This window comes from Channa argus, chromosome 1, assembly GCF_033026475.1.
Source record: "Channa argus isolate prfri chromosome 1, Channa argus male v1.0, whole genome shotgun sequence".
In the NCBI taxonomy this organism is placed as follows: Eukaryota; Metazoa; Chordata; class Actinopteri; order Anabantiformes; family Channidae; genus Channa; species Channa argus.
The window spans coordinates 16748029-16766611 of NC_090197.1; the positions used below are offsets into that span (position 1 = coordinate 16748029).

The 18583-nt window shown below is 38.5% G+C and overlaps 1 protein-coding gene across 7 annotated transcripts in view; it reads right to left on the minus strand.

Moving 5' to 3' along the window:
- elmo1 (engulfment and cell motility 1 (ced-12 homolog, C. elegans)) overlaps positions 1–18583 on the minus strand; it is an 88297-nt gene that overhangs the window by 23834 nt on the left and 45880 nt on the right. For all 7 annotated transcript variants that reach the window (XM_067502899.1, XM_067502878.1, XM_067502908.1 and 4 more), the window contains 3 exons: positions 17712–17816; positions 16353–16461; positions 1794–1930 (listed from right to left, as the gene is read on the minus strand). In XM_067502899.1, the coding sequence (XP_067359000.1) occupies positions 1794–1930; positions 16353–16461; positions 17712–17816 (351 nt within the window). The remainder of the gene's footprint in view (positions 1–1793; positions 1931–16352; positions 16462–17711; positions 17817–18583) is intronic.

Consider the following 18583-nt stretch of genomic DNA (forward strand, 5'->3'; position numbering starts at 1 on the left):
AAATGTTTAAATTTGTGATTTGCGCTTTGAATAAACTGACCTTCAAGGTCAGTAAATAAATTTAATGACTTTGAAAATAATTATCTTTATTGTATAATTTTCCTTTGCACATGCTAATGCTCAGGATTTAGTGGGATTTACATTGAGCTTCCCCATTGTGCATTGTGTAACCTTGTCCTTTCCATTACTAAGGCATTTTGGTTTATGAGATGTGACTGTTTCAGTTCCAGATTAATTTCTTGTTGAAATTGGGTAGAAAAAAATGACAACTTGCAGACATCAGAGGGGCTGATGTCTCAAGAGTGTTTATAGGTTCACAGTGGTTACAAACAGATGCAGAGTTAAGAGGCTGGAAGCACAGAGCTCCACATGCACCATTTAGCTGATAGGAAGCCCTTGAGACCAAACGGTCTTACTATCGACAAGCTGCTGCTGAATTTCAAACTCCCAAGGTACCGTGTGATGAAAGATGATGTTGGGGAGGGAAGAGGGGAACAGCATCATCAATCCTGACTCAATCAAAACTGACTCTTGCCTTGAAGGCAGGAGTGTAAGGGATGGGAGGGGATAGTAAGCTGGTAGAGGAGGTGTGTAAAGTAAATGGTTTGACCTAAAGTCAGAGCTGAACTTTGTTAAGATGTGGTCATTTAAAGCCTATTGGACATGGTCTCATCACTCCTGGCATAGTTGTCTTTATCAATTAACACAAAGTTTCAGTTCATTATTACAACATTTAGGTCATCTGACAAAAATGCAGAATTAAAGATTGGCTGATTATTCCAGTGTGTAAGACACATTTTCAGTGCTGATCAAAGCCAGTAAGTAGAGATTTGGACCACAAGAAACCACTGTGTAAGCAGTTAGTTGGACACTGGGTGGATTGTAGTTTGTGTAAATCTATTTGGTGTTTGACACCATAGGATAATTATAATTTGTTTGACAAATCAGGGAAAAGGCACAGAGCATCTGTTGATTGCTACAACCTATGCCCAGTTGAATACACAACATACAATATCTGTCATAAACACCTCATTACTGTCACTGCTTGGCAGCATGCACAAACATATTATCCAACGCAACATTAGCCAGCTTACAGGAAGTTTTTCATCTTCATCCAGGCTACACTTAGCACCAAAAGAAGATCTAGAAGCCTAATTGGTGGCTCAGCTGATGAAAAAAAAACACCCTTGATATGTATATGTTTTTCCCTTTGTCAATCTGCTCCTTTAAAAAAAGAAATAAAGTATGTCTGTGTGTGCAAATAGTAAAATTACATTTTAATGTCTAATGCACCTTGATCAGGCCTGATATTTGAATGTGCATTACATTCTAATTACTGAAAGAATCTGAGATATTATTATCACAGTTATTAATTAACGGAGAGCTATGCCTGTGCCATTTCCTGTCAGAGGTTACAACAGGTCAGTAACAGAAATTGTATGTGAAGATTCCTTAAAATGACAAAAATGACCTATTCTATAATAACATTGTTTTGCCCTCATTGTCATTCTCTATTGCATTATTTACCATCACATATCAAATCAAATGCCAAATCTATTTTGATAGATCATGTCTACAGTGTGTATAGCATTTTCAAGCTGTCAGGAATCGATCAGCATCCCACTCAAAAATATAAAACAAATTTAGTATGCATACTGGTGATGTATAAATCTTTCATAAATCTGTCACTTTCCAGTGTGAAAGAACTATAAATGTAAAGCCAATTTACAATAAGGCACAATAGTGGAAATTAGGAGCCTCACACCATTCGAAAGCAAGCATGTACAGCGTACCTTGTTGAAGTCCTCACTTGTGGCCCTCATCTCCTTCCAAGTCTTGTTGAGCAGCTGAATGCAGATGCAGAAGAATTCCTCAAAGGAGCGATCGTGGGTGAAAAACATGGGGTGAAAGTCGTGGCAATTTTCACTGGCTGTGGATACAAAAAGAAATGGACTGTCACCCACTAGAAAGCAGCAGTTTAAATGAAAGATGAAACCAGTGGATGACGCCTGTGAATTTAAATAGACTGCAAACTTCAATCCCTTGTAGTTAGTAGTACTTTCGAATAAAGCTAATTGATGCTGTAATTACCTAGTATTGGCTCTGTTATTATTCAGCTCCAACCAATACTTAAGCTATAATAAGATACTGTGGCACCAGCAGTTCCTTCAAGTTGAAAATATTTTGCTGTAAAATACATAAAATATCCAAACAAACTTCAGTTGACAGAATGGATCCAATGACAATAAGGACCTTGTCAAACTAAAAAGGGAGTACATAGTCAATAAGCTCAAAAACACACAGTGTGTGTATGCTCTCATTTAAAGTCTTTAAACACTGTATAGCAGTCTCACTAATCCTACATTAGAGCTGAATTCATTAGTTGATTAATTGATGACAGAACTATTTTAATTATATACTGCACACCAACCAATCAGAACATCAGGTACAACTGTATAATCTAATTAGGAGGTGGTTCTAATGTTTTGGACTCATTTAAATGAATGAGGGAAGGTAAAACATATGAACCACCTCTTAATATAATCCACTCTATTATGCCTGCATCACCCACACTGACCTCTAATAATAAACACATAGTACACCTATCACCTTTGTCACAGTTTCAATTTCATATGAAAACCCTGTAAACGTAAAACTCTTGGCAAAGCTGCTGTGCTGGATTGTAAAAGATTCTACAGGTGTACTTAATGTTTTTATTGATCAGTGTATATCTGCTGGTCAGAAAAACAAGGTCTTTTTAAAGCTGCTGGTCTTCAGGAATTTATGAATAGCCTTTTTTAGTAGTAACAGCTCTTGTACATATATGTACTGTACGTGTACGTTAGTACCTCTGCTGCCATTTATACAGTTTAATACATGTATCCCAAAGCTTGACTGCAATCCATTACATGTCTACATACACTGACACAATGAAAGAAGAGCAAGTTTACCATCTATGCCCCATTTACTTTTTTCTTTTCTCTTCTGTTCAGGAGCTAGTGCCATATGGTGGCCTCTAATTTATAAATACGTAATTGGGCCTGAAGGAATGTCGCCCCTAGCTAGCACCTCAACACCTGACTAATGCACAACAACACGGACAAGCAGCCCACACACAGCGCTACTGCAAGAAAAAAATCGCTTAAGTAGAAAACGTTACAGATGAAGTAATCAAATAGTTGCTGCTGAAAGGTTGTGACAAATGGGCTTGGGGATCACATGTGATCATGCAGATACTTATGCTTCAAAGAATATATCATAAGGCCTATGCATGCTAGGTTCATCTTCAAAATTGTACTTTACAGAAAATAAGAAACAAAGAGTAATATGAGATGGGACAAACTGTTCATGAGACTTAATCCTACTTGCCTCGGAGGGATTTTATATTATAGCCATTGTAGGAAATTAATGTAATTAAGTTTCACAAAAACAACAGTTGTTAATAGCATACAGGTCCCAATGAAGCAAGACTGTTATTGAAAATTCTGCTTTTTATAGACGTCAAAGACAAAATATAATTTGGACACAAATGTGAACAGCTAGATTAATGTTGCAACTAGATAAAGTTGACATTTTCCATTTTTCAAAGTCAGAGGATGTTTATTTTCTTTATTGACAGCATATAAAAGCGTTTCATTCGTCACCATTTGTGTGCAAGTGTTTGAAATCAGAATGAATGAGAAGAGGAAAAGCCAACGCGCTCGAGTGCCCAAACCATATTAAGCAAGAGGTACAATAACAAGGCTTGACATTTATTTTAACTAAATTTGTCTCCCTCTCGTCTTGCTGAGATGAGTGGGGACCTTGAGTCAAAAGTTGGTTCATTTAAGAAGTTTCAGAGTAGAGCAGGGGCAGTGGCTGATCGTGAGCAGCCATGAAATTGGATGGAAGGGGTCAGGCAGCTATTGAAACTTCACAGCATAATGAGTGATGCCTGCAGACCACGGGTACGCTGACCTGAGCCTTGATTTAGAGTGATGGATGGGAGATTTGGTGTAGGGCATGGAACAGAAATTCCAGAGGATGTGCTACTGGTGCCACTAGTCAATCAAGAAACTAACGGAGGCAAGCCAAACCAGATGCTGAATGGTTGCTTATTCAACAGTACACTGGCCTCAGTGGCAGAAGGGTTAGAGTTAGAAGAAAAAGAAAATAAGTAAAAGATGGAAAAAGGGTGAATTTATAGAAATATTTCCTCTTTTTTCTGGTTGGCTGGCAAATGTTGTTGTTCGGATTGAAGTTCGGACTGACCTAGGAGTTAAATGGGCAGTTTATTGATAGGACCAACAGAGCCCTGAGGTGGCAAGGTGAAGGAAATAACATGTCAAGGCTTATTTGGGAGATGCAGACAGTGAGAAGTCCCATGTGGCTCTGCAGAAATTTCTCCATTCTGTGGTTTTTGCGAGGCCTGCTGAGTTGGAGACAGTTTTATTACCTCTCTCAGGGCTCAGCAGGACTTGAAACAGAAAAGCAATGAGGCAAAAAACATTACGGACATTGTAAACTATTTTGAGGATCAAAAACAATCAGTTTTCTGCATTGTAATATTCCATTCCCAGACTTACCCCGATTGTTACAAAGTGTGGATCACTAAATATTTTATGAAAACAAATATAATTCAGCCAAGCTGAAGAATAATTTAAGAGGGAGAATCTGGGCGCTGCTGCTCTGCACCTTCAGCCAACACCACAGATGACAACACAGCAGTACGGGATGTAATACAGTGTTTGCTGTCTTACGGGGAGTAAGACAGATGGTTCATCTAGTTTAGTTTTTGTGGGGCAGAGTGGTCTAGGATAGTTGACTTGTTGGGTAGGCAGTTAACTCTATCAAAACGGGAGAAAAGTAGCTGCAGATAAAAGCTGTCACATTCAATTGTTGTGTCTCATTGGGTTAATCACAGAGATTTACTTAGATTTTATTTCTTGTATCTTTTTTCCTCACATAGATTGTTAATTACGGGAGCTCATACACGCACAGACAATCTTTATTCAGACTATATCTTACTAAAGAAATAGCTTATCTTTTAATCCTTTCAGGTTTCAACGAATTCATTTTCACACAGGTGGGATCCAGTCAAGTACTAAACATATGTCAAGGAAAGTTAAATCAAACAGGATGCAAAATAATGCCATAGCCAGTGTCTGAATATCTTCGTAAGGCACCTTATCTAAAAAAATAAGTAATTTATACATTAATTCATTGATTGTGGATGTAAAACGAAGTCAGAAAGTTACAGTTTTATTTTTTACTCAATGTGAAATACAAAGACAAAATTACTAAACACATCCTAATACTTACAGACAACACTATGCTTTATTTAACCTTTAGGAACCAGTCCTTTGAATCTTTAGTTTAAAAAAAAAATGTCTCATAGGAAGAGGAAAAAAACATTTCAGAACTGCAGTTACTTTCCAGCAAGTGGAAATGGCACAATTGAATCATTCTCAACACTACACAAATGCACTTAAAATTACCCACCTGAATGGAGAAGACACTGTGTGAGTGCAAAGTCATGTTACTGTGATTAGGTAACTATTATTTTAAGCCTTACTAGCTTTCACCCCACCTTAGTTTTTACCAAAGATATTGTTCTGCATTATTCACACTGACAGGCCACACTCATGAAATAAAAACATATGCTACACAATAAAACAACGAATGACTAATAACACTGACTGATAGGTCTTGGCAGCATGGTTGGCTGTACTGAAAACGCACCAAGCTCCTTGTTACTCTTGTCCCAAATTGTTAGGCTGCAAACAACCTTAATCTGACTGCAGTCATTCTGCTTGTGTGGGGCAACAGGGAACCATTAAATGACTTCTTTCAGCATCACAAGCTGCCATTACTGTCACTTCACATTAAGGAGTATTAATGACTGAAACAACCTCATAACAATCCACAAAATCACTCAGATATATAGCTGAAGTGTTCAGAATAATTGAGAGATCAAGGGTTGTTTTTAAATCTCTTTATAACATATATTGCACAGTTTACTGTCTGTTTTTATACTATTTACATTGTTTTGAGGATCCAAATTCTCAGTGAGACATTTATGCTAGTGCTTTGAACACCATAAAATATCTCCTACAATTTGAAAAACCAAATTGAACGTGTCTATGGCCGTCACAAACAGCTAGTTAATTTTATCAATTGCACTGCACGAGTCACATCCATTATGTTAAAGAGTTGTGAAACAAGTGATTTTCAATTCTGAATTGTTTCTTTGCATTTAATAAAAAACCACAGCTATGGGTTGACTGAAAGAGATGACCTGTAGTCATCCTGTGAGTTAAGATGTATTCTTCCAGCACTTTAACTGTGATTGCAATTATCTGACATGGGTTATGTAAATCCTCATTCTTTCATTGAAAAACATCCTTCTCTCCCACAGGTAGGCTAACACAGGCATGGAGATGGGCTGGACGACTGGACACATCAAGTGCCTGAGGAGTCTGACACTTTTTGATGGATGAGTCACATAGCCAGGGGCACAAAAGCAACACACACACACACACACACACACACACACACACACACACACACACACACACACACACACACACACACACACACACACACACAGGGAGTACTCTACATGTAGCTGAATGACACGCAACAAAACAGAAGGGTAGATATGAACTCTCTCTCTCAATCTAAGCCAAAATTTATGAGTCTTTTTGGCTGAACATATGGGTCCACAGCAGACAAGCTAGATGGATGGAAAATGGGCTGTAATGAGTTTTCTTTGTCCAGTATGCTTTTTTCCATCTGCACAGCCAGATGTTCAGTGCCTGTGCCACCCATAAACTAGGTAACAGGACACTGATGACCAGTGTAGGTTATGTTGAACCATATGCCTACATGGATCAACAGATGCTCTATGGTTATGGTGAAATACTAAGGTTTGGTGGTAAATCTGGCTGCTTTTGTGCTGTCACTTTTTTGATAACAAACATTTTGCGATAATCTTTGTACTTGTATTAATATTAGATCGTAGTTAGATGTAGTTGCCACCAGTGCAGACACTATTGCAGTTCTTTTCAGTGGAAATAATGCTAGCTGTCAGAAAGTCCCGATGATTATGACTTTGCCAGAATTAATCACGTCAATGTTTCTCCACCGTTTGCTCCTACAGCCTGAACAATATGACGGGAGCGCATCATACACACTGTAGGCAGAGAGGAGTTCCAAGTCATTGGTTTCAGACCAAATTAACATAGTGTATTTAAAATAAAGTACCTATGTTCCTCAACATCGCACAGTGCCGTCGTGAAGGCAAATCAACTCAGAGAGTGGAGACCCTTCTCCTCTCCCCTTCTCTCCATCCGTCCATTCATCTCATGGGATGTGTTTGGCTATGCTGAGGTCATGGGCCGCTATTGACCCCCTGAAGTAAATGTGTTCTTTTATTTGTGTGTGTGCGCGTGTGTGTGTGTATGTATGTATGTGTGTGTGAGAGAGAGAGAGAGAATGCAACCGTGACTGAGTGTGGGACAGCTGTCACCTGTCATGCTCTTATTAGAATCCATTCAACGTGAAGGCTGAAGGGCTCTGTGACGTCAACTAAGAGCTAATTACTCAACCCGTCACAGATGAGTCCTGGGCATGAGAGAGGTGACTAAGCGTGTGTGTTAAAAGTGCAGTGTGTATTTGCCCTGTGTACTGTATGTGTGAGAGAGATGTGTAGGCTGAATGCCACTCTGACATCTGTCAAGGTCCAGTGTGTGTTTATTTGTGTAGTGTGTGCACAAAGTAAGCGAAAGAACCCTTAGAGTCACCTTGCAGCTAAGCCACATGATGAATGCACAGTGAAAAGTGTCATCCTCACTCTAATTACAATACCAGCATGCCCTGATGTCCAACTGTGACAAGTTAAGAGTATGAGTGTGTGTTTGGTGGGAGGGAGAGGGACAGAGAGAGAGAGAAAGAGAGAGAGAGAGAGAGAGAGAGAGAGAGAGAGAGAGAGAGAGAGAGAGAGAGAGAGAGAGAGAGAGAGAGAGAGAGAGAGAGAGAGAGAGAGGAAGAGAGGGAGGGAGAGAGAGAGAGGAAGAGAGGAAGAGAGAGAGAGAGGAAGAGAGAGAGAGAGGAAGAGAGAGAGTGAGAGAGAGCGAGAGAGAGAGAGCGAGAGCGAGACAGAGACACAGAGACACAGAGACACAGGGACAGTCAGAGAAAGAGAGGTAGCATCTTTCCGGTCCAGTCACTGCTTGCGTGTGTGCAGGATGCCAAGGCAGCAGGTATACACAGATGCAAACCACGGCTGGCTGGATGACTTAGCAGGCTGATTATGTGCTAACCACCACCACAGCTCTGAAGTGCAAACACTGCTAGTGAATTTAAGACCTGTAATGTGGTTATGACATTTTTCAAAAGCAAACAAATGTATTTATTTTTACTTTTACTGACTGTGCTGGTCTAATTGATAGCACGTTAAAGATGACTCTACTTTAATAACAATAATATATTTTTTAATAATTGCAGGTCATTTGCCACTCTTGAACCCAAAAAGACAATTATTATTTTTCTATATGGAGTTTATTTCCTTTACTATTTGTTGTCTTTAATGTCATGGAGGAAGAGAAAAGAAACTGAATATCTTGATTAGGTGAGGATGAAACCAGAGGAAAGTCAAAGCATTATTTCCTCTGTGTTTTCTAATTACATAACCAAACTACTTTAGCGGGGAACAATGGTCAAGATGCATTAGAGCTCAGAAGGAGAGAAAGAGAAGAGCCGAAAATGGTGAAAGGGGAAAATTATACAGAGGGAGGCATGTACTGTAGGAGACACGTACCCAACAAATTTAGCAGTACATCTGCTTTCACAGACTCCTCATATTCTCAGAAATACAATAAGGCTTGTGCACCCGCATCTAGCTGTGAGTTTTCTATCAAATCAGAGGTGCCCTAGAGTGCATTTATTTAATATAATAAACTCAACTCATATCTTTCATGGCTTAATACATCAGATCTGGGGGCAACATTACAGACTATAATACACATCATGCCAGATTCTTCTGAAGGAAAATCAGACAGTGTGAGTCATACTTACATAAACAAACACACAATCTGTCTGAGTTTGGCCAAATGAAGAAACAGAATTGTTTAATTGTAAGAAAAACAAGGGAAAATTCTCCAGTTAAAATGCACATATGTGCTCACACACAGATTCAGACACAAACAAATGGAAACACAGCCTGTATATGTGCATAAATCATTCTTAGATTTTAAAAATACAGGACTTTAGAGATGTGCTCTTTTGTGTTGGGGAAATTTACACACTACCAAAATACACACATGTAATATTGCTTTGGTACATAATAGCTAAAGTAGATGTTAAATGATGGACTCATGGATGATAATTATAGTTGGATTTGTAAAAATAAAGCAGGCACTTCCTTCCATTTCATATAGAATTTTTAAGAAGGTTGATGTCAGTATGTAATGTGACACTAATATAGATATATATTTTTTAAATTAACTCTTTATTAGTATTTGACTTATTACTGTATTTTTTAGCTACATTCTTTGAGCTCTGGTGAGCATCTGACCAGGGTTGTATTATGATCTTTAAAATTTCAAAAATAATAAACAAACACTTTGAATCAAAAAATACTATGTAAATAGGAAGTTCCCTAAACACGTTTTTCAACTAGACACATAGTATAGTCAAAACTGAACCTCACTGCACTGTTTAGTCTAATTTCACCCTTGATAAGGTCTGCTGGTAAGGGGCCTTCTGGGAAAACGGCACCTGTTTGTTAAGCGCACGGTGTATCATTTCTCAGAAAAGGAAACAAAAAGAATTTTGTGGCTGCAAAGTTGGGTGGCAGGTTGCTGAGAGTTTGATGGCAAATTACATCCAAGAAGCTCCAAGTACAAAAATACTAGAAGAATGAAAGCAGCACTCCCATTGGTGTTGTTTCATCCACTGCACCACTTCAATGCACCAAGTGTTGCTGAGAACTGACAGGGGTGTCTGAAAAACTCCAAGGATGCTCAAGCGCTGAGATTCTTGAGCATCCATCTGTCAAGTTTGTTATTTGTACACTCCAATTTAAAGACCTTTTGCTGGTGCATGCCTGGGGCTAGGAAGTGGAATCCCCCAAATAACGCTCCCTTACTTTTACACAAGGCTGCCTCTGACAACTGTTTGAAGTGCTTGCTGACTGCCAAATAGTTTCCATATCACAATTTTGAGGGATACTTGGGATTCTACGCTTGGTCTTTCCTCTACTTGCCATCATCCACTTTCCTCCTGATTCATTGAATGAGACTCACGGGAGGGATTAGCAGCTAAAACCTTGAAACTTAACAAGTCAGCTCAAATGGGATGTGTTTCAAAGCTAAGGTACAGATAACAATAATGTTAGCATACTAATGTTTGATCTCAGGCGTAAATTCTCATCCCTTTGATACTTCATTCATGGAAGCAACTGCTTAGAGCCAACTAAGAATGATGAATGAAAAAAGACAGAAACCAGGGACGAGAGGCAAGTTTAACACAATACAATTTGACACAATAGTTCAGCAAAATGCCAGTAATTTAAAAACAAATACGAAAAATTAAAACAGATTTATTAAGCGACCTCTTAGAAGGTTACTCTAGTTAATATTTTGCCCTAAGCAACTGCTATTGCTTCACATTAATTACTAGATAATGTAATGACTTGTCAGCATGTGAGTATAAATGTCTCAGTGGGTCAGAATTGTAATTAATCCTATTAAAGTAATATTCTACCCAAGGTCTATTAGGTTTAAAATTGTCATCCCCTGTAGATTTTAAGGGTGGATGAAACTACTTTAAACTACATGCTATTGTGTACACATCATTGGACATGTAGACATTAAAATTTTTCATTATGTCTACATTAAATATATTTATATATAATGATTAGGTATGGTGAATGATAAAACTAAATGATTTTCTAACACAGAGCTGCCCATGTCACTGATGATACACTATGGACGGCACCCAAGGTTATTCAGTTTTAAACATATTGTATATAAATTAATAGATCAAGTTATTAAGTCTAAAAATCTTAAATATGACTTTTTTCCCCCATCTTATTTACTCTTCAATGTCCTGTATGATGAATTTTATATTAATTGTGCATCTGTTTTTTTACAATATGCGACCATCACTGTGTTAAAGTCTCACCTTGTTCTGTGGCATTTCTCACAAGTTAGATGTATGTGGTGGACTTGTGCTACTTGTGATGAACAGTTTGCGTTTTCTACCTTGGCACTGATGACATTTTTGAAAAGCAAAGGCACTCACTTTCAGACATACCAAGTGTTGGTTGAGGGTTCTGACATGGTTTCAGTGTTCAGGTTAGAATTAGATTTAGGTTAAGGTATGAGGTTTATGCAGTTAGTCCTAACATTCGAGGAGGTTGGGCTAATGAATGCATTGTGTCAATGAGTGTCCTCTCAAAAGACAGTATGTGTGTGTGCCTTGTTTGATTTCCCTGTAATGGCAAGTGATGGCAAGTAAAACTCAGGATTTAGGGGTGTTCCAACATGCTGTTCAGGAAAAACAGGTTTTAACGGAAAGAAGTTTTCAGCTTCCAGAAATAAACAATAACACTTGATGGAGGCTATCACCTCAGACTTTGTCTCACTGTTGCATTTACCTTTCTACCTCTCTCACCCCTTTACCTCACCCCTACTGTTCATGATGCCTAAAACATGGCCTAAATTCTTCTATACATTTTAGAACAAAAATATGACATGATGATATGTACAGTATGAACATCCAAATATCCAAGATATACAAGCAAGAGACAATGCATTTACCAAGTATGGCTATGATTTTCTGACACAAAGGAAGATGTACTTCTTAATTGGAAAGAGGCAATTTTTAAAATAGTCAAGATTTACTCCCAAATAGAAAATTAACTCAAATGCTGCACATGTACTGCACTCCTGAACTAAGACATACAGAGGAGCTGTCCAAGGTTCTGAATACAACCTTTCATTCTGACTCAGACCTGCCTGGACAGTGTGTTTATGTGTGTGTGTAAACGCATTTTTACTAGTCTCTTTCTGACTTTCATGTGCTTCATGTCTTTAAGCATGCGTTTGTTCATGCCTGGACCTGACATGCTTCACAACCCAGCTCTTCATCTCAGCAATAAGACGCCACACTTTGAATCACCAAGCAGGGCCATTACTCACTATGCCTGCCCCATTCTAAATAATGTCATAAATATTACATGGGCCAGTTTAAACAGGAGACTTGGAAAATGTCATGGCTCTGCGCCTCACCGACGCATATTCCATTAAGTGCAGTGTTCCAGCAGAAACATGGTGGGACAATTAATCTTTTAGGATCTGGAGAAGGGGGAATAACAGAAGCAAGAGGGGTAGGGGGGCAGTGAGAATGACACCTGGACATGATGTGAATTATGTAGAATTCAACAGAACTGACAACTGATTCACCCAAACAAGCACCCTTAACTTTATTCTCCAGATCAAAACTGCTTAGAAATATGTCAAATGGCTCAAAATGAGGATAAAATTGACTAGAAACAGCATCAAGACACCTGTAATGGCAAAGTCTTGATTGTCTTCTTTGTTGTTTCTGAAAATTTAAGAGGCTATTTGCTTATGTAATGTTGTGATTTTTGTCAAATTGATGGAATTGAGAAAAAGGTCCACAGCATAAAAGCATGAGAAGGGATTACAAATGTGAGAGGGACAGATTTTCTTAAGACCCACAGACAGGAAAAAAAAAGCCAGTCAGAAAAAATAAGGAGTGGGAAAAACTAAGCTAGGAAAAGGGCTTGAAGAGACGACAGGAGAAGAAAGGAAACTTCAACAGCTTCTGGCAAATCCAGAATCCCTCTGTGTTTTATTCCCATGAAAAAACAAGAAGCGAGTGCCTGGTCCCTGCCAGAGCTGTACTGGCATTTCACACAGACAGAGGAAAGGAAATGAGCCACTGCAACGTCACTGCCGTCACCATTAATCCGCTGTCTCTTTCTTCTGACTTTATCCACAGAGGGATGTGGAACAGAGAAAAAGCTGAAATTAACTTTTTTTGCACCAGGGATTTGGATAGCTTTTACAGAAACAGTGTTTAAAAGACAACCATGACTTTTTAAATGGAGAATTACAGAGTGCTTGTGTTTGGGTTTGCTTTAGTAAAGTTTTGAGAGCCTACCAGCAGCTTTACATCACAGCTTTGCTCTGCATTATAGAACATTTAGAGCGAACAGCTCCTTCGGTGGATATATCGTCTTCTTCTTGCATGCTCTCCATCAAGTTTTATTAGTGAAAGACAATTCAAGGTTCAAATGAAAGCTGCCAAATTTCAATGACACAACACAAGACCGTGAGTTTGCATAGATATTTCAGTCTGGGCTAAAGAAGTGAGCCAACCAGCCATCCTAGCACCATGCTGTCCCCTCAAAATTATTTTATGGTAATTTTTATGCCAAACAGAAAATGCATCTTTCCTACTGTGTGAAAAAAAGTGCACTAAAGCGGCTCAAAAAGCCATTTTTACTTTTCATGTTTCTGGTGAAAAAGTGAAGTGCCACAGTTTCTAATAATACTCTGACTCAAATACCAAAGTATCAAAACTGATAAAACGTTACAGAGACACAGACACACCCTGCAACATCCTCATTAGTGTCAGGTGTTTCATTGTTTCTCTGTTGAAAGGTCAACCCAATGATGACAGCCAGTGGAGAGCAGAGACTCCTTTCTCTCCTAGCTTTCCTGCTCCACTCACATTCTCTCTCTCTCTCTCTCTCTCACACTCACACACACACACACACACACACACACACACACACACACACACACACACACACACACACACACACACACACACACACACACACACACACACACACACACACACACACACACACACACACCTCTCTAATGATCAGCAGTTACTCATGAAGCACTTACATCACCTGCCTGGACCATGTTACATTTATCCTACTCATGGAGTCATTATTGTGTTAATATATGCAGGGCTAATGGGGTGTGTATGAAAATGCACTTGCACTCTCTTCAAGAGAAGGTGCAGTGCAGATCATTACTAGTCTGGGACATATTTGCTTTCTCCCATAAGGACAAGATGCACATAAGGCTCTGTGAGCACGACTCTGTGCAAATATTTACTGGTGTGTGACAAAGATAGATGGGAACATTAGGATTTGGGACATAGTATATCAAAATGTTAGCGTCCCTTACCTGTCCTAGTGATTTTGTGCAAGGCTCTTTTTGTTATTTCATTTTTTCACTGTGTCTGTATGTGACCCAGTTTATTGAATTAACCAGATATATATGTACATGCAGTTATTCTGGCATTAGACTACATCCATAGTCTGCAGGTTATGGGTTCACATTACTAATTCTTACTCCACACAGAAAATCCACGGTCGGCCGGAGATTTAAACCCAAAACCTTATAGCTGTGGGGCGGCAGTTCTTACCACTCCACCACTGTGCTGCATAAACACACATACGTGTTACTATAAATATTAATAGTAAGTTAAGTCTCCTGGGCTAACTGCAGTAAAGTAAAGAGGGAATTATAGAGCCATGGGGAATAGAAGGGCCCAGATCTATGAGTTAAGGTCACCGCTATGATTCAACTCAACTATTCAGTCCTGAAGGGACTGCAGGGTCATAACCATATAGTATCTTTATCTTGACAAAAATAATAGAGAACACTCTTTGCTATAGGGAAAAAGTTTTCTATCATGGAACCCAAGAGGATCACAAAAGGTTGGGGAAGAATTTGTAGGTCTGGTTGCATAATTTTTTCATAGCGTCTAAGTAAGCTAGGCGAAATCCTGCACTTACCCCAGCTCAGTCACTCAGAAACAAAAGCTCATTCATAATCATGGCCTGGCATACATCCTAGGGATTAATCTCTGTTGCATAAGCCTGCAACTACATGCTTAGGAGAGCCAAAGAGATGTTTCCATGTTTTGGACAAGTCTTGTTGCTTAATCTGCATTTTGATATGAGTAAGGTCAAAGAGATATTTCCAAGAGAGACTACAGGAAAGCACTAAGAGAGAAGGTCAAAAGCATATAGGTCATAAGAAGTGGTGCACAAACTGCATGTATTAAAAAAAAATATGAGAAACACTAGAAAACCAGCCCTGGGGCATGTTGCACCCAAGGAAGGAAATAAATAAATAACTAAAGTAGACTGACACCCATAGAAAAACAAGGATTTATAAGAAAAAAGATCCACCAGATCCCAGGAACACATACATTCAAACTAAAAGCTCACTATGGGTTCACATGTAATGTACTGTACAAAGATCAAGGTTTGACCTGTGTTGCTAACTTCACCTGGACTAAAACCCTGTACCCACCCTCCTGGTCTCTGTAATAAAGCAGTGGAGACAGCATCTTGCTTGTTAAAATAAAATATCTAAATCTATTTGCCTTTGCCGAGTGTGGGCACAGAATTTGATGAGGAGAGAGGGGAAGGTGGAGACATTCTGCATTAGAGCAGAGTCTGGCAGAGATAAGAGCACATAAAAAAAAAAAAAGACAGGAAAATTACAATATGCTTGGAAAATATTATTGCACCTTCTTATCTTGTATTGAAACCTAGCCTGGCACTTTTATCCTTAATGTTAAGAACAGATGAGAGAATCTGAATGTATCTTCGATTTTCAAAGGCAGAAAAACACCGTGGACACCGTTCTTCCATGGTGTAATGTCTAATGTTCTTCCTACCAATTGCAGACAAGATTGAAGAACCCTGCAATACAGCGAACTCGATATCCACTATGAATTTAAAAAAAAAAGGAAACAAACAAACATGGGCATATTGATGAAAAGGGCACATTGGTTTAAAACTGAGCTAAAAATTCCCTCCCTACAGGGAGCAACAGGGGTCAGTCTAGAGAGGAACTGAAACCAACACGCCCTTTTAAACAAGTCAAGGAAAAATGTAAAGGGCACATCAATTTGGAGTGGACGTGGGCACAGTATCTCTTTCTTAGTGCAGTGTGTCTTCCAAAGGCGGTATATTAGGCCAAAAGGGGCTCAATGGGGGCGAAGTACATCACTAAATAATGAACTCCCGGCAGCACAATTACTGAACATAATGGCTACTTTCATCTTACCAGGGAGGGAATGTTTGCACTTGTGAGGATGTGGGTCTGAGAGTTTGTATTTTTGTACACAAAACTATATGCATCTATGTGGGTAAATCCCTCCTTCAGCTATGTGTCCTACTGTCTTCCTGAAGGTAAACAAACGAAGTGAAGTGAGATCAGGAAGAACTTATGTCACTGCAGTACACTGAAAGTGAATGTGTGGAAAAGTGCGTGTGCATCTGGTTGCTGATGTAGACTTACGAAGCTCGCCCACTTTCAGAATCTCACAAAGCATCTTGGTCAGCTCGATGCTGCTGCGGCCAAACGGACACTCGTGCTTGTCTTCTCGACTGCTGTTCTCCAGGACGATCTAGAAGGCAAGCAATAAAGCAAGCCACACAAATAATATGTAATTTTTAAGTAATTATTTCCCTTGTTAAAGGCAAAACAAGCTTTAGACAGCTGCAGTAAAGGTCTGATAGAGCACTGCCCAAGAAGAAAACCAACATTTGGTTATGTCTATGAGTGTTAACTTTTAAAGATTTTCAGCCTAAAATAAAACCTGACAAATAATAACAAATCTTTTTGAAAGAAAAAGGGACCCTATGAATAAAATTAGCTGCCAAAAAATCCTCAAACTGAGGCTTGCAGTTATCTCTAAGTGTCTCTTGATTGCTTTATATCAAACGTACTGTGCTGGCATATAAAGCAAAAAGGATAAAAACTGTGTCAGGGTGCTCTCTCTCTCTCTCTCTCTCTCTCTCTCTCTCTCTCTCTCTCTCTCTATATATATATATATATATATATATATATATATATATACACACACACACACACATACACACACACACACACCTAAATGTATATAAAATATATTTGTAATAATTGACAGTGCAACTGCCTGACACGGATTTGTAACACTAAACTAATTTTTGCCAAAAAAAACATTTTCATTTTGGTTCACTATTATTTATTATTTGACCTTGCCTGACCCACCAAACTACTTTGAATCCAAACCTCAACAGCAAAAACTTCACTCTAATTATTTGGATGGTGGCAGTGAGCCATAAATGAGGCCATTAAGGCCCCAATCATTTTAGCTGGTGACAGTTTAATTTGGGAAATTGGAGGATGTTTTTTCACTGTTTCCTCTGGTGGAATGATAAGGGCTGAGTTGGCACTACTAAGATGTATTTTTTCTTTCTTTCAAGTTTAGAGGCTCTCTCTCTCTCTCTCTCTCACACACACACAGATTTGGAGGTGTTTTAATTAAAATGTAATATGTACAGTATCTGTGCATTTAATACAACTACAAATACACAATTAAATTACAGAGTTTTGGAAAGCTGCTATGACCAACCTGATTTAGCAGAAATACACTGATCACTAAAGTCATTGGATACTATCCAACGGTAGCAAAATCATTAGTCTATCAGGAGGACACAAATCATTTCTATTGTCTCTGAGGCACCTATTGAAATGCTGTTTAAGCTGATAGAAAATTAGGGAAAGAGTCAGAAACTACAAACAATTGAATGCATGTGTGTGTGTCCACATGATATTAACTTCTGTGTGTGTGTGTGTGTGTGTGTGTGTGTGTGTGTGTGTGTGTGTGCTTACCCTAACGTAGGCGTCCTGGTGGTGTCTAGCAAAGTACAACATGTTATCGAGAGCCAGCATGCCTGGAGGAATCTGAGTGAAATCCACAGCTGGGTTCACATGGTTCTGAAAGAGACAGAGGAGCAGGAGGGTAAAATTTATTTCTTAACCTTTATTCTTTATGTATCATCCAACTAACCATCACCAACCAATTATGAAGAAGGATTATTGTCTATTGTTGTTATGAAAATAACAGTCAAATTTGAGCATCTTTATCAGTGGAGTGTAAGTGATGTTTGGTAACATTTCATTGACATCAGCTTGGTAACATAAAAAAACATGTAATTTATATTGAAAATAATCTTATAAAATAAGGATAAATGACCTAATGTTGGATTATTTTATGTTCAGGTAAAACCACATGTTTGAGTGTAAAATACAATTTTTATAAAAATGTGTTTAATTACAACATGCACATCCTTTTCATTTAGGTTTCTGCTTGTCTTCTGTGCTCAATTTGAGTTGTTTTAGGAGCTCAGTCTGTAATGTTTGCACCTCTAAAAAGGCTTCAAAAACAGTTGCAACTTCAAAATGCATCTTTCAAAGAACTGAAATTAAAAAAACAAAAACTAAGTGTTCACTAAAAATGAGTCCAGACTATTCTAGGTCCTAGGAAAAACCCTCAATCATTGAATTGTCATCAAGGATAAAGTCTGTTTGCTGTTTTATTGTTTGCAACAATAAACCAGCCTCTCTAGTCTTTACACTTTGTTATAATCTCCCATAACAGTTAAATATTGTATGAGATATGCAGCAATGTAGATACTGTATGTCAAAATCTGTCATACTTCATCTGTCCCAGATATTGTATAAAATCCAGCCAACTAATGATT